Here is a 15,731-nt window from a genome sequence, read left to right as displayed (position 1 = left end):
GGGTTGGAAACGCCCCCACAACTGCCCGCGTGGGACAGGCAGGCAGGCTGCCCAGGGCCGCGAGATGAGTGGAGGCGACTCCGGGGCGGGGGTCCCGGATCGCGCGAGGGGCGGGGCAGCTGCTGGCTGGGTGGCCCCGTGGCTTTGCGCCCCGCCTACCTCGCTCCGGGTCCTGCCGTGGGGGGAGGGGGCCGCTCTGTGGCTAAGCGGCGGGGGGCGCTGCCTCCTCCGGGACGGCGGGGGGCGCTGCGGGCCGGACAGCAGGGGTGGCCCGGGCCGGCGCGGCGAGCGGCTCGGCGGATGGAGAGTCTGGCCGCGGCCAGCGGCGCCGCCTCCTCGTAGGGCCGGGCACGGCGGGCCGGGGCCTTTGTGTGAGGCGGCGGCGGCGATGGTGCTCGGGCCCCGCGGAGCCGGGTAAGTGCGGCCCGGCCGAGGGCTGTCCTTGGCCGAGGCCCGACCCCTGTCCCGGCCTTTCTCGCTCTTGCTGGGCTCCCTCCTGCCCGCTCACCTCGGCCGGACCTAACCTCCCCGGCAGCGCGCCGACCTGGCCGACCCTGCTGCACATCCCTGGCCTCCTGGCCGGCCCTGCGCCTCTCGTGTCCCCGCTCCTCCGGGAGTTCGGCTGTGGAATCGCGGCTCTTTGGGGAAGACAGAGGTGCTCGATTCCACACAGATGGAGTGCCCAAGCTCGCAGATTCGACCTCCAGAGGGGAGACTGCGGCGCCTCGGGATTGTTTGGGTGCCTTCTCGGAAGTTCCGAAGCTGCCCCCTCCTGCCCCTACTCAGGCTTCCCAGCGCCCCGACCTGCTGACCTTTGATGTGTAGCCACCAGGGCCCGGGAGCTACTTGGCTGGGACCCAAACAATGCTCAGAAGCTTTCTGGGCCCCAGCAAAAGTTGGGAGTTAGTAGAATGTGGTGAGGTGAAGGGGACTGTGTTGCGCAGGACGAGAAATGAAATAGAACAATGTTACTGGCCTCTTCCTTGGGCATTGGAGATTCAAAGGAGAAAAAGTGGTATTGAACACGCCTTTTAGAAGCCTTACCTATACAATTAGATGTCTTCTTATGGCAACAAGTATACCTCCTAGTCCTGGTCATCATAAGTATAAATCCTGGATAGGGTGGTAAATAGAAATAAAGCATATTTTAAGCAATATTAACTATCACAGTTGTGTACTACTTGGTTTTACTCCTTTGAGTTCTGACGTATTTTTATTTCATCCAGAGCTTGCAGAGAATGTGATAGAGTAGTATCTGAGTGGCTCTGGGTTGTGGAGACAAGAGACTAGGCAGGTAGTACAGGTAGGGAGAGGTGGGTACTCAAGAATGAGCAAGAGATTTATTTAGGGACTGAAAGGACACAGCAATCCTAGAAAACTGAAAGATGGAGAAAGCATCCTTATCTTTTCCTCAACAGCAAAAGAGCTTTGATATTGCATTCAGATAAGTATATGACATATGGTGTCGTAAGGGAACGCCATTAATTAATTAATTATTATGAGAAAGATCTGAGCCAGTTGCTCTGGAAATGAAGTATAAGATTGTGTCTGAGAGGATACTTCTGGCTTGGCTCTAAGGTACTAGCTTCTGTCCAACCGGGCCTACAACCTCTTTTACTCTTAAAGACCAAGCTGTCAGATTTTTTTCAGTGGTTTTGGCTTTTAGCATAACAACTCTTTTTGGCTATACGCAGGGAGAGAGGTGGTTGTTCTGTCATTTTGCTGTCCTTGCTCTCAGCAGAATGGAGCAGCTCTCCATGTCTGTTCACTTCACTCCCCACCTTGGGCTTTGAAACACTCAGACTGGTGGTGTTTTCTCCTTCAGAGTGCCTCGCTTGCAGGGATGTTTGGCTAGCCATCTTTTCCTTTTGCTGCCCACAGATTAACCGTGCTGATAAGGAGGCAACTTCATAGGAGCTGCTAAGATGGGCATGAGGATCAAACTGCAAAGCACCAACCACCCCAACAACCTGCTGAAGGAACTCAACAAGTGCCGGCTCTCAGAGACCATGTGTGATGTCACCATAGTGGTGGGGAGTCGCTCCTTCCCAGCCCACAAAGCTGTGCTGGCCTGCGCAGCTGGCTACTTCCAGAACCTCTTCTTGAATACTGGACTAGATGCTGCCAGGACCTATGTGGTGGACTTTATCACCCCTGCCAACTTTGAGAAAATTCTGAGCTTTGTCTACACATCAGAGCTCTTCACGGACCTGATCAATGTTGGGGTTATCTACGAGGTAGCTGAGCGTCTGGGGATGGAGGACCTCCTCCAGGCCTGTCACTCCACCTTTCCTGACCTGGAGAGCTCGGCCATAGCCAAGCCCCTGGACAACACCAGTGAGAGCCACTCTGGCACACTGAGTTGTAGCTCAGCAGAACCTGCCCATCCCCTTGGAGAACTCCGGGGTGGTGGGGAACACTTTGGTCCTGACAGAAACTATGTCTTACCTAATGATGCTGGAGTAAACTATAAAGACGAAGAGAGAAATGTCACCAGTGACACTAACCATAGCTTGCCTCTGCCACAGCAGCCACTGCCGCCAAAGACAGAAGACCATGATAATCCCGCTCCTTTCACGTCTGTACCTAATGTGGTGACCCAGCCAGGCCTAGGCACTGTCAGCATGGGCATCCAAACCAGCACAAGCTCCTGCCAGCCATACAAACTTCAGAGCAATGGAGACTTCAGTAAAAACAGCTTCTTCCCCCCTGACAATGCAATAGACATTACCACTGGGACCAACTCTTGTCTGAGCAATAGTGACCACTCCAAAGATCCAGGCTTTGAGCAAATGGATGAGCTCCAGCTGGAGGACCTGGGGGATGATGACTTGCAATTTGAAGACCCCACTGAGGAGATAGGGACAGCTGAGGAGGTAATTGAGTTGAGTGACGACAGTGAGGATGAGCTGACTTTTGGAGAGAATGACAACCGAGAGAATAAGGCCATGCCCTGCCAGGTGTGCAAGAAAGTTCTAGAGCCCAACATTCAACTGATTCGACAGCATGCTCGGGACCACGTGGACCTGCTGACAGGCAACTGCAAAGTATGTGAGACCCACTTCCAGGACCGAAACTCCCGGGTGACCCACGTTCTGTCTCACATTGGTATTTTCCTCTTCTCCTGCGACATGTGTGAAACTAAGTTCTTTACCCAGTGGCAGCTGACCCTCCACCGACGGGATGGAATATTTGAGAACAACATCATTGTCCACCCCAATGATCCCCTGCCGGGGAAGCTGGGTTTGTTTTCAGGGGCAGCCTCCACAGATTTGAAGTGTGCTGCCTGTGGGAAGGCATTGGCCAAAGATTTCCACGTGGTCCGGGGCCACATACTTGACCATCTAAACTTGAAAGGCCAGGCCTGCAGCGTCTGTGACCAGCGCCACCTCAACCTCTGCAGCCTCATGTGGCACATGCTCTCCCATCTTGGCATTTCAGTCTTCTCCTGCTCTGTCTGTGCAAACAGCTTTGTGGACTGGCATCTCCTAGAGAAGCACATGGCTGTGCACCAAAGCCTGGAAGACACCCTCTTCCGCTGTCACTTGTGTAGCCAGAGCTTCAAGTCGGAGGCTGCCTATCGCTACCACGTCAGCCAGCACAAATGCAACAGTGGCCTTGACCCGCCGCCTGGCTTTGGGCTACAACACCCAGCTCTTCAAAAGCGGAAGCTGCCAGCAGAGGAGTTCCTGAGTGAGGAGCTGGCTCTCCAGGGCCAACCTGGGAATAGCAAGTATAGCTGCAAGGTCTGTGGCAAAAGATTTGCCCACACAAGTGAATTTAATTACCACCGGCGGATCCACACCGGCGAGAAGCCGTACCAATGTAAGGTGTGCCACAAGTTCTTCCGAGGCCGCTCAACCATCAAGTGCCACCTGAAGACACATTCAGGAGCCCTCATGTACCGCTGCACAGTCTGTGGCCACTACAGCTCCACCCTTAACCTCATGAGCAAGCACGTGGGCGTGCACAAAGGCAGCCTCCCGCCTGACTTCACCATTGAGCAGACCTTTATGTACATTATCCATTCCAAAGAGGCGGAAAAGAACCCGGACAGCTGACTGGGTCCCAGCAGAGCCAAGGAGAGCTCCCAGGTGGCAGCCAGGACATTAATTTTCTAATGGCTGTTGGTCCCACCCCAGCTGAAGTTACAGCTTTGCCTTGCTAGGAATTCTGTTCTGTCTTGTGTTTAGAGAAAGAAAAAGAAATAGCACATGTTTCTGAGAAGCAATGGTCCTATCATGTTTACCTCCTTACCTGTTCTTGCCCATGAAGGGCTGTGTTTTTGGTTTTTTTGAGGTTGGTCTTGGGATCTCGTCAGGCAATTGGTGTCAACTAGATCCCCTACCTTAGCCTCTCAAGTTTTATGCTGCTAAGATTCCAACCAACAGCCTCATTGAATAGAGGGGGTGGAGAGGGGTTTTCACTGTAGGTGTAACTGCTGGACCTCCAACTGATACAACCAACTGTGAGAGAGATTTTGGCAATGTGGTCATTTAGAAAAGTCTAGTCAGCAGGGCAGCTTACCCAGGTTCCAGTCCCAGCCTTCAGCAGGGACAAGGCATCAGGGATAAGAGGTGCCTGCTTGTTCCACGGCTCTAATCTGCTTGTTGGATAGTAAAATCTTTTGGAATCTAGATCCAAACTGGGGACTAAGCTTTCTGTTTAGACCAGAAAGCTTTGGGATGAATCCTTGCCAGCCAGAAGAGGTCCTGCAGTGCCACCAGAAGTGGCAGCCTGGATGGACAGGAAGGGAGGTTTCTCAATTCCAAAGAAACATGATTTTATGGAATGATGGCCCAGGATGTCAGGCCTTTCCTGTGGGGCAAAGAGGACAGGGAGCCATTTGATATAGTCAGGCATCTATTATCTGGCCACCTCTATCAGCTTTGAATTTTCTGGTGGAGAGGTGGGGATATCTCTGACAGCAGCAGCCTTGCCTTAATTTGCATCCTTGCCTCCCACCTACAAGTGTGTTTGACCTGTAGTGTAGATGGGAAGACTCCATGTGGTGGAGTGGTGGACTGGGAGCCCTTCAGGACTAAAGGGACCGAGTAAGTGGTGGTGGGTAGTGGCATTCCTCTGTCCCAGTTGGGTAACCTGTTGTTTACTTTGTGCAGCTGGGCAGGAGTTTTGGCAGCTGACTTGACCTGCTGGGTTTTATCCTGATCTGTCTTTGAAGTGCCACCAGGGGGCGCTATTTGTTGGCAGCTAGTTCAGGCCCTCCCTAGGTGTCTGGGAAACATTTCTGCCCAGCCCCCAAGCTGTTTTGTTCTTAGTTGACTTTTGAGGGGGTCTTGCCCAAAGAAGGCTTGAGTGAGAGGGCTCTTGATCTCGCATACTCATTGGCTCACCTCAGTAACTCATACTACCTCACAGCTCAGGTGGACTCTGGGAGTCCCTGGGCTGGGCCCTGGCACTGCCCCTGGTGGGACTCGGCAGCACCCGTGGCTGTTTCACAGCAAGTGGTTTTAATTAACTCACAAAGCCTTGGTTGACATTAATATTTATTTATTTTTATTTTTGTACACATGTTACCCAGCATCTCTTTTGGATAAGAGACTTCAGGAAGGTGAGTTTCTCTCCAGCAAGGAGCCATATTCCAGGGGACAGTCCTGGCCAGACATTTGGGGAATAGGCTAGAACTGGGAGAGAATGTATCAAGCCTTTAAATAAGCAAATTCTTTTCTTTCTCTCCAGGTAGACCCTTCCAGAATAAACCCAGAGAAACTTTTAGGCAATGGATGTAAGTTCTAGGAAGTTGGGGCTTGTTAAATTCCTAGGCCTTTCATCCTCCTTCCATCCTGTGGTGGAGTAGATTGGGGACTGGGCTGAGGGGATCAAGGATCAAGTCACATGAAGGACCTTTTTGCACATTTTCTCATCCCACCTAAACTCAGAAAGCTGTATTACGACATATAGGAAAACCAAAGCTCTGTCTTTGGTGAACCTGCTGCCTCTCTACCAAGCCCTAAACGTAGAAAGCCTCTGAATTGGAGTGTATGGCTCTCCGGTGGGGTGACCATTATGTGAAGGGACTTGTACAAGTGTCACCTTTAACCATCTAAATCCAACTTGTTAAATCTTCTTGGGCACACTTGTCAGAAAAGCAATGCTGAGGCTTTTCATCCCTGACTGGCTTCTCTCTTTCCCACACTGACCATTAAAAATTTAAGAAGGAAAATATGTGAAAGATGACCGTCAACTGTCTGCTAAGCTTTTCAAGCCTGAGTGATCCCTCCCAGACTGTTGGTGTGGACTGGTTGTTTCTAATGACCAGATTTGAGAGAAGTGGTCCTGGAACCCAGCCAGGTACCTGAGAATGGGTTAATATGCTGGAGAAACCCTTTTCCTTAACAGAGGGCCTCATGGATGCTGGGTAGTCTGTATATTTAACCTGAAACTGTGAAGTATTCTATTTTTGCCAGTAAACCAAAAAGCAAATTCTTGAAACTTTGCTCTGAAACATTAAACAAAAAATACTGCACCCTCTGATCCTCCTGAGGCCAAGTGGTTGATCAGGGTGGCCCAGTTGGTTGCGGTCAGACATGTAGCAGGGTCAGTAGCTCCTGAGGCTCATTGACCAAACCCTGTTCCTCCACGTGTCCCATGTTCACACCTGAACTCTCCCTCTGTTTGGAGTCATGTTGTCTGCCTCTAGCTCACCCTTTTCTGAACTATTTTACTTGAAACACTACGCTGTGGCAAAGGGCACTCCAGGATACCTAGTGGAAGGTATTTTATTTTGAGTTCTTTATTTTTTCAACGTCTGTTCATTTGATTTTGTTACGCCCTCTGCCCTGGAACTCAGTTTAGCACTGTCTCCTGCTGTATTGTTCTGAGATTCTGTTTGACCCGTGAATGTCTTCTTCTCCCTTTTCCTCTTTTTTCTTATTCTGTACTCTGGACTGGCTACATAATTGGCAGAGTCCTTTGTTTAAAAATTATTAAGAATTTCAAGATGACAATTGTAGAACATTAAACCAAGCATGAGGCTATTCTCAACCTGTTTCCTGAGGGAAGAGGGTGATACTTGTGTGGCACACTGGGATAAAAAGCAGAGGCTGCTTGTGCCCGGAGGAGGGGATCACTATCCCAGCTCTTCTGTGACCACTAATGGCTCACCGATGCCACAGCACCTGCTGGGAAGCCCTGCTGCACCCTCGTATTTGGTCCTAAATTTTAAGGCTCCGTGGAGTCTGTAGTTCAAGGTTAGTTGGGAAGAAAGGAGGTAGGGGTGGGGCTCTGGCCCAGGTGACCCCTAAGAACCAGAAAATGGGTGAAGTTCTTTTTGACTTCTCTGCTGATTTGTCATCAGCCTTTGTCACCAGGACAAGCCTTTGGGCTTAAATACCTCCTCCCCAGTCGGGTTTTGCTACTGATGATTTTTCTTCTGGCCTGCTGTGCCCTATTTTCCCAGGCTACGCAACTGTAGTGGATTTAAATCCCCTTATAGATGGACACTGATTTTATTGGCATGGGAGTAGGCTATGTGGAGAAGTCTGTGGCCATCTGGGATTCGTTTTGCGTCCTTTTCCCTAAATCCTGCACTGAATGAGTCAAGAAGTAGGGCACACAGCATTCATTTCAATGTGATTGCTCCTCATAAACTTAACATCAGGATGAAAATGAAGCTGTTTGGATTTCAGTGTTTCTTTAACAACCTTTCCTTGTCCAGTCCGCCCTCCCCTCCAACCTCTACTAGCTAAAGTCTCTTATGAAATGGAGAAGAGTTGTTGATGTCTAACTCCTTCCATTAAATTAATAAGTACTGACCTCCTAATATTTAAGTGTTTACTATCTATTGCTGTAAAGTTTTGTATATTTTGTAAACTTCTCTTCCCAAATAGTAGATGTCTAAAATCGTTGTACATCTGATTCTTTTATATTCCATTGTTCAACACAAAGTGTGGTTTTTATTTAGAATAAAAAAAGGAAATTGGAAATGGGAGTTCTTTTTCTTTTTACCGTGATCATGTTCATCCTGTGAGTTCAGAGTGTCTGGGCCATCACCCGCTCAGTAGCAGCATTCTGCTGAGCAGATTTCTAGATAGCACATTTTCCTTTCCTGTAGCTGGAATTCCCCAGGGTTAACTTTTATTTATTTACTTATAGAGAGATGGGAAGCAAGGGAGAAAGAGGGAGAGAAACATCAATGTGTGAGAGATATATAGACCGGTTACTTCTCACATGCTCCAAGCTGGGGATCCAGCCCTAACTGGGACTCGAACTGGCAACCTTTGGGATTGTAGGCCAGTGCTCAGTCCACTGAGCCACACCAGCCAGAGCTCCCCAGGGTTATCTTGATGCCCTGCTTTTAGTGGGAAATTAAGTCAATGATCCTATCTTTTGTGGGGAACATGTCTGAAGAGATCTTCTGTTGGTCCAGAGAGTGAAGTGGAACTCTGCTACTGTGTAGTAGGGCTTGAGATTTGGCTACAAATTGTCTTGCCAATGCCATTTAATTCACTGTGACATGGTATGTTGGAGTGGAGAGCAGCAGATCAAACAGAGGCAGAAGTTTGGCCTAATTTCCTGAGGTCGATAAGAAATGTACCCCCACAGGGAAGGACACAAACCTCTTGGCGTTAAGGTATGATGTGGTCCATTTGGTCTCAGAGGCCATTGCCTGGGCCTGGACCCCATCGCTGCCCAGTAAAGATGGAGCTGAGCAGCCTTGCTGCCGTCAGCACAGCCAGTGCCCTCCCCTCCCAAGGCTCTAAGGAAGCATGCGAACAGGGTCATAATTGGTTGCCAGAATGAAATCCGTGAGAAGAGCACCATCTTGGGGAAGTGAACTCTGAGGTAACCTGGGATGTGACAGAGATGTAACATTGAGTTTCCTTTAGGAAACGAGCCCGGGTCAGGGGAGGCAATGATAAGGGCATCAGATATTGGCTTGGTTTTTACATGGGATAGGGGAGGAAAGTTTTTAATGCATTTTCTGCATTGTTAAGACCTTACTGCAATCCCAGGTTGGACTCCCCTGGTTAAAAAGCCTTCAGCTCTGTGCCACTGAGCAGCTGTTTGTAGCTTAAGACCCTTTGAAGTTGGGCCCAATGAACCGGGTGGTTGTAGGTAAAGATTTTCCCCCGTGCTTCTGGCAAACGGCTACGTACATCATTGGAGCACACGTTTAATTCATCTGGTGAATACAGTTTCGGATTTCTAAAAGCAGAGGGGACAGCGCCCCAGGTCAATGAGTTATTCCAAGTTAAACATTCCAGGCACACTAAGCAGCACAGAGGCTCTCAGTGGTTACGTCCACAACAAGCCCTTCAATCTCCACAGGCGGGATTAAGAGGCCAAGGACTTGGAACTGGTGGACTTGAACCTGTTCTTGGGCTTTCACTTCAGTCAGAATTCTTTGCGGTCATGGTCCTGGTTTTCCAAACTAATAAATGAACCTTTCCAGAAGACCTACTTGTTAACAATAGGACTCCCTTTCCTATCTATAGGACAAGTGTTAATAGAAATAAGTCACTGGAAAGATAAGTTGTGAGAAGACTAGGCCGGGGAGAAAGAAGTATAAGCATGAGAACTGCCAGAAGAATACCAGAACTCTGGTCTGTCACAAAATTGGGAAAGTTCCACTTTCCCATCCTGTGCAGGGAACAAAGGCTGAGGAACAGCATATGTCAGTGCTTGCTGCTGGCTGTCCCAAGGTCTGTTCCCAGAATGGGTGTCTCTTGATATTGTTCTATGATGATTTGGAGAAAAAGGGAGGGACAGGGGTGGATTTCTGAGAGCATCTCATCTAGATCCAAAATGTCCTAGATCCAAAGCTGGGAGGAGATGGGCTATGAGAAACAGTGACTCTGGGGTGTCTCTGCTCTGGGGGAAGGGGAACTGGACAAGTGCAAGGGGAGAGTATCAGTGAGGAAATGGAGAGTTTCCTGGATGGTGGAAAGGGGTGGAGAACCATCCTGCCAACCCAGCTGCCGGGTGCCTGCTCAGACCTTGGCCTCACCCCGCCCCTGCTTCCCCACTCCCTCCATTTATCACAGCACTGAGGATGCGCTGCTGGGAAACGTCCTGCTGAGACCTCCTGGTTCTCTGGCCTCTGGCCTCTTGTCCCCACAGCCTGCATGGTGTGCTGGCAGATCAACAAGCACACAAACACAAAAGGAAAGTTTTGTGAGGTTCCTGCGGAGCTCACTCTTTCCGGCCAGGGTGATTTCTGCAATGAGTGTAGTTTCTGCTGAGCATCTCTTTAGCCTCAGCTTTTTCCCCAATCACAGCTGCAAGGGCAGATTTTTTAGAGATCAGAGTCATGGCTATCTGTTATTTTATTTCATCTTTTTTCCCTGTGTGTCTGCTTTAGACACAGGGACTGAAACGATAGTACAAAACCAAGGACCCGTTCTTTATCTCCCCTTGCCCCTTTCCCTCTCTCCACCTCAAGATATAAGATAAATTCAAAACTGACCATGAGTGCTTTGACCCTTTCCTCTGCTCCACCAAAATCTCTCACCTACAATTCCAGCTTTCTGCTTCACAGAGGGAAGAGACTGAACTCTACCTCAGCTGTCTGGAAGAGATTGAGGAGTTGAGATGTGTAATGTATTTGGTGCCTGGAAGTTCAGGCTGGGATGGTGGTGGGGGCCTGCTGCAGTGGGATGGGTGCCCTCCTTGGTGATGATGATGGAATGCTGTGTGGAGGAGGAGGAAGAGGAAGCTTGTCTGCCTGTCCCATCCTGGACCTTGGGAAGGTAGTGGACCACAGCGCTCATCAGCCAGCTCCGGAAGTTCGGGCTGAGAAAGTTGTAGAGGATGGGGTTGATGACGCAGTGGAGCATGGAGAAGCAGTCGATGACATCGTAAAAGAAGTAGAGCAGGTGAGCCAGGTAGCAGTGGAGAGAGATGTGGGCCCCGTGCAGTGTGAGCAGCAGCAGGGTCGCATGGTAGGGAAGCCAACAGACGGCAAAGACTGTGATGTAGGCACACACCAGCAGACAGTGGCGCCGGCTCTCAGGCCATCCTGCCCGTCTGAGCCAGCAGGCTGTCAGCACATTGAAGACTGCGATGAGAGTGAAGGGCAGCAGGAAGCCCAGGATGGTGGTGGACAGGGTCACCACCAGGGCCCATGTGCTGTAGGTCTCCAAAGGTGCCAGGAAGAGGCACATGGGCTCAGGGCCCTCCACAAGCTGGATATGGACCACCTCAGGCAGCGGAATGATGGCTGAGAGCACCCAGATGCCTGCACACACCGCCCGCTGCACTCGGCGCTGGTGGCGCGGCCAGGAGGGAGAGGCATTGGTAAGGGTGATGTAGCGGTCAATGCTGAGGCACACCAGGAAGAAGATGCTGCTGTACATGTTGGCAAAGTAGAAGTAGTGGGTGAAGCGGCAGGAGAAGCTGCCCCAGAGCCAGGTATAGTCCAGCATGACCTCCAGCATCCACACGGGCAGAGACAGGACAATTCCCAGGTCCGCTATGGCCATGTTGAGGATGTAGAGTCTCAGCAGCCCCGCCTGGCCTGAGTAGCGCCAGTTGACGCAGATCACCAGGAGGTTCTCCACCAGCCCAACCACGAACATGGCCAGGTAGAGGACAAACAGGGCCACTCTCTTGGTGCTCTCACTGAGCTCAATGTGGCACTCAGAAAAAGTGTGGTTGAAGAAGTAGAGCAGTTCAGTCCAGTTGTGGATCTCTCCAATGTCACTGGCAGGCCCTGCGGTGACCCCGTTGGAGGGGCTGGACTCCATACTGGCCGTGACTGACATTAGGACCAGCAAATGCCTGGTGGTGAGAAGAGACTTGAGTAACAGTCTTGTGTCCCCTAGGTAGAAGGTTACTGGGACCAGGGGGCTTTGGGGAAAGATTCTAGGTATGAAGAGGCAAGAAAGAGAAGATGAGCATTCAAACTGTGAGCAAATAGTACATGACTCACTTGTCAGCTTTGACCAAAGAGCAGAGATATTTTGTTAAGGGGCCTCAGCGGTGGGAGAGGCCAGAATGGTTCGTGCCCAACCAGATTTCTTCCCAGCCTGGCCAGTCCCACCCTTCTCCAGCCTCAGGTGGGCTGACTCCAACCTCCACTTCTCTCCCGGCACTTCACACCTTGGCCCTTTCACATTGGCCTTTCTCAGGCTCTTGCTCTGTCTTGCCATTTGGGACACACACACACGTACATGCTCACACCCCTCTAATTCATCCCTGGGAACATCTGAGGATCATGTAGGAAAAGCAGTTGCTTCCAAGCCCCATTCCCTTCTTCCCTGAGACAGGGTGACACTCACCTGAGTTTCCCTAGGGAGCACCACCGGTCCTGGAGGGCCAGGGGGTCTAGACTGTCAGGGAGCTGTGAGGAGGCTGGAGGGACTGTAGCCTTGGGGCTGGCTTTGCTTTGGGCTTCAGGGCCGCTCCTCTCATCTGGTAAGAGGTATCACTGGCTGAGGCTCTGTGGCAGAGGATTGGGATTTTTCCTGCCTTCCCCCAATCCAGTTAGAGGGGAAGTCCGGCAAAACACCAGTGTACCAGTGGCAGGGAGGAGTCAGGCACAAGCATTAAAATCCAGACTCCTCCCTCACTAGATGTAGGAATTTACCTCTCGTAGCCTGGGTTCTCTCTTCTGCAAAGTAGGACAGTAGTATCTACTGTTAGGGGTGCTGTGTGAGAATTAAATGAGCCAGCAAAGTCTGTGTTTAATGCTTTACATATGTATGTGTTTTCCAGTCTCTAAACCAGCTTGGAATCCCACTCTTCCATGTCTGTCTTTATTTCTACTAAAGCAGAACTGGATAGGGATGGGAGGGCTAAAAAACCTGAAAATCAGACTCTTAATCGCTTTGGCCCTTCCCCCTGCCATTCCCCCAGCTTTCATTTGGAGATCTGAGTTCAGAATCTGGAGAGAGAGGGAAAGACTGGATGTGGGGTGGGGAAGGGATAGTGTTGAGCTCCAGGGAGACTCCTAGATGGAGAGAAAGAGAACAGCATTCTTTCCCCCATGGTCCATACTTATTGTGAAGTGTGTTCCTGGGGCGGGGGGTGGTTTGATTGCAAGTCACTCAACTTCTCCCTCCCTCCAGCCCATAGGGTAACTCAGCATGGATTGTGTTGTTGGAGAACATCTTGTATCAGCAGAACTTCCTGCTTCTCCGAGCACTTTCGCCTCAGTTCATCATTTGATCCCAGAAGTACCCCTGTGGAGAGGAATGATGGGCTTCCTTATCCTCTGTGAGGCCCAGAGAGGTTGCCTGTCGCACACAAGCCACACTGTGCAGACGGCAGAGCCAACTGGAGCTGTGCCCGTGTTTTGTACGATGTAGAGCAAGGATGTGTTGACTGGAGGGGATTAGGTACATATATATTTAACTGAGGTGAAATTTTCATAAGAGTATTAACCATTTTAAAGTGTACAATTCAGTGGCATTTAATACATTCAAATTGTGCAACCACCACCTTTATCTAGTTCCAAACATTTTTGTCACCCCAAAAGAAAACCCCATACCCATGAACACTCACTCCTTATTCCCGTGGTTCCTGGCGGTGCGCATTCTGTTTTCTGTCTCTGTGGATTTACCTATCATGGGTATTTAATATAAATGGAATCATACAATGTATGACCTTTGTGTCGGGTTTTTTTCACTTAGTATAACATTGTAGCATGTATCAGTATTGCATTCCTTTTTATCACGCAGTGATAGTCCATTGCATGGATATAGCACATTTTATTTATCCATTGAGGGAGGGGATTTTTTTTTAAGTTTGTTAATTAATTTTATTAAACATCAAAATTGCCATTTTAACTTTTAAATATATAGTTCAGTAGCATTACGTGCATTCACATTGTTGTGCAATGATCACCACCAACCATCTCTGTGGGAAGGGATATTTTTTATTTTGCAGTTTTCTTAAAGCCTCCTTTAGAAAAACTGTTTCTTGCTCACACAACACTTTTGACATTAAATGTATAGCCTCCCCCCCCTCAACCAATATTCCAACTCTCTGGACACCAACTAGGTATCTTATAATTTAATTCAATTCTGATACCAACCACCTGAAGCTAGTGTCAGACTCCACAGGTTTAAGGGCTTAGGCCCACAAGATCATCCTTACTTTAGGTGCCAGTCACAAACAATTGATCCTCAGGGTACCACACTTCTGTCCAATATGCCTTCAAAGTCAGGGGTTCTCGAAAATCCCCCTCAGTTTCAATAATTTGGTGGAATAACTCACAAAGCTCAGGGAAACATTTACTAACATTTACTGGTTTATTATAAAGGAAACAGATGAACAACGAGATAAAGAGGTAGGTACCCAGGGTGAGGTCGGGAAGGGTCATGAGCTTCTGTCCCCATGCAGTTGGGGTGCATGACATTCCCAGCATATGGATGTGTTCACCAGTCCCAGAAGATCTCTGAACCTCATAGTTTAGGTACTTTTATGGAGGCGTCATCACATGGCATGATTGATTATTAATTTAATCTCCAGCCCACTCTCTCCCTATAGGATGGGGAGTGAGGCTGGAAGTTCCAAGCTCCTGATCAAGGTTTCCTCTTTTTGGTGACCAGCCTCCATCCTGAAACTATCCAGGAGCCCACCAAAGGCCACCCCATTAGAAGAACAGATGCTCCTATTACCCCGGAACTGGGGGAATAGATCAAGAAATCTGCCGTGATGATCTATGAGGATATAAAATGTGGTTTACTTTGATTTTTCAGACAGTTCTATTCTCTCTGCTTCTCTTTAGGGTCCCAGTTTCTAGCCTATGAATAACTTTTTTTCAGTAAGGAGAGTCATGATATCTTTTGAGGGGTTCATTCTCCATGCCTTTGACCCATACAGATGGAGACTCGACTAGACCAAGCCCTCCTAGAGTTCTGGTCTCAGTTCTCTCCACACAGTCCACATTCCGACCCATGGCCATTTCCATCCCCTCTCAAGACTGCATTTTAGTGGCTCGTGTCTCCTGTGTCTCTCTGAATCTTCCGCCCCAGGACCTCTTCTCTCCCATATGGGAATGTCACTCCCATATGGCAGTCTCATCTCCACCTGCTCCCCAGCCCCCCACCCCTCACATACCCAAAGTGTGCGTACAGCCAGAGGAAGTGATGGCAGAGGCTCAGTGGGAAATTTGCTCCCTCAGGAAGAAATAAGTGATAGCTCTGCAGTTTTGATGTGGGTGTTTATCTTTGGAGGGAGGAGGTGGGCAGCTCAGGCAAAAATAATGGGGGCAAACAGCTTTGCAAAGAACAGGAGCAGCAGCAGTGAAACAATTACTGGAAATTTACTCTTTCTTCTTCCTCCTCCCGCCCTCTCCCTTTTGTTTTTCAACAAATGTAGACAAGATATTGTAATCAACAATCAGAAAGGAAGGAAGATACCAGAAGGGAGTTATTGGAAGTCACAGATAAAGGCAGGCAGCTTCCTAGGGTCGGTTGGGGGCCAAGGGCTTGTGTCTGGACCCTGGAGGAAGGGGCAAGGCAGGCAGTCCCAGGAATCCCCCCCCCCCCACACACATCTTGTGGCCTTTGTGGCCCAGGACCCTACTTTGTGTGGAAAGAGCAGGTGGCTTGTGAACAGGTCAAGGCTGAAGAATTTGGCGACAATTGTACTCCCATTCCCATCCTGAGCTTCCAGAAGGTCACTGAGTGCAGAAGCCCAGCCCAGCCACAGAAGTTGCTTTGCCCTCTGACCATGGCTTCCCCCTGCCAGGGAAGCAGCCTTGTCTGCGCAGCAGCACCAGATAAGGGGCTCCCCAGGCCCTCCAAAGAAGGATGTGACCC

At 49.7% G+C, this 15,731-nt stretch overlaps 2 protein-coding genes across 3 annotated transcripts; one reads left to right on the top strand and one right to left on the bottom strand.

Annotated features, from left to right (window-relative positions):
- Positions 1-309: 309 nt before the first annotated feature.
- Positions 310-7,946, top strand: ZBTB39 (zinc finger and BTB domain containing 39). The gene is made up of 2 exons (XM_090273437.1): positions 310-414; positions 1,882-7,946. Exon 2 carries the CDS (start codon positions 1,926-1,928, stop codon positions 4,059-4,061), a length of 2,136 nt encoding a protein of 711 aa, XP_090129563.1. The 5' UTR covers positions 310-414; positions 1,882-1,925; the 3' UTR covers positions 4,062-7,946.
- A 2,325-nt stretch (positions 7,947-10,271) lies between these two features.
- On the bottom strand, positions 10,272-12,442 carry ACKR5 (atypical chemokine receptor 5). Of its 2 annotated transcripts, none has more exons than XM_090275616.1 (2): positions 12,243-12,442; positions 10,272-11,826 (listed from the first exon to the last, which is right to left on the bottom strand). In XM_090275616.1, exon 2 carries the CDS (start codon positions 11,724-11,726, stop codon positions 10,524-10,526), a length of 1,203 nt encoding a protein of 400 aa, XP_090131742.1. In that variant the 5' UTR covers positions 11,727-11,826; positions 12,243-12,442; the 3' UTR covers positions 10,272-10,523. The 2 variants fall into 2 exon arrangements, with proteins under 2 accessions (XP_090131742.1, XP_090131743.1); XM_090275617.1 differs by having other exon boundaries at positions 10,272-11,742.
- Between the last annotated feature and the right edge of the window lie 3,289 nt (positions 12,443-15,731).

Source organism: Furipterus horrens, unplaced genomic scaffold, assembly GCF_987537825.1.
Source record: "Furipterus horrens unplaced genomic scaffold, mFurHor1.1.pri manual_scaffold_4, whole genome shotgun sequence".
Classification (NCBI taxonomy): Eukaryota; Metazoa; Chordata; class Mammalia; order Chiroptera; family Furipteridae; genus Furipterus; species Furipterus horrens.
The sequence above is the reverse complement of the archived record's forward strand: the minus strand, read 5'-3'. Positions and strand labels throughout refer to the sequence as shown.

Excerpts from the sequence above, each read along its gene's own strand:
- ZBTB39 (XM_090273437.1), top strand. The coding sequence starts at position 1,926 with ATGGGCATGAGGATCAAACTGCAAAGCACCAACCACCCCAACAACCTG.
- ACKR5 (XM_090275616.1), bottom strand. The coding sequence starts at position 11,726 with ATGTCAGTCACGGCCAGTATGGAGTCCAGCCCCTCCAACGGGGTCACC.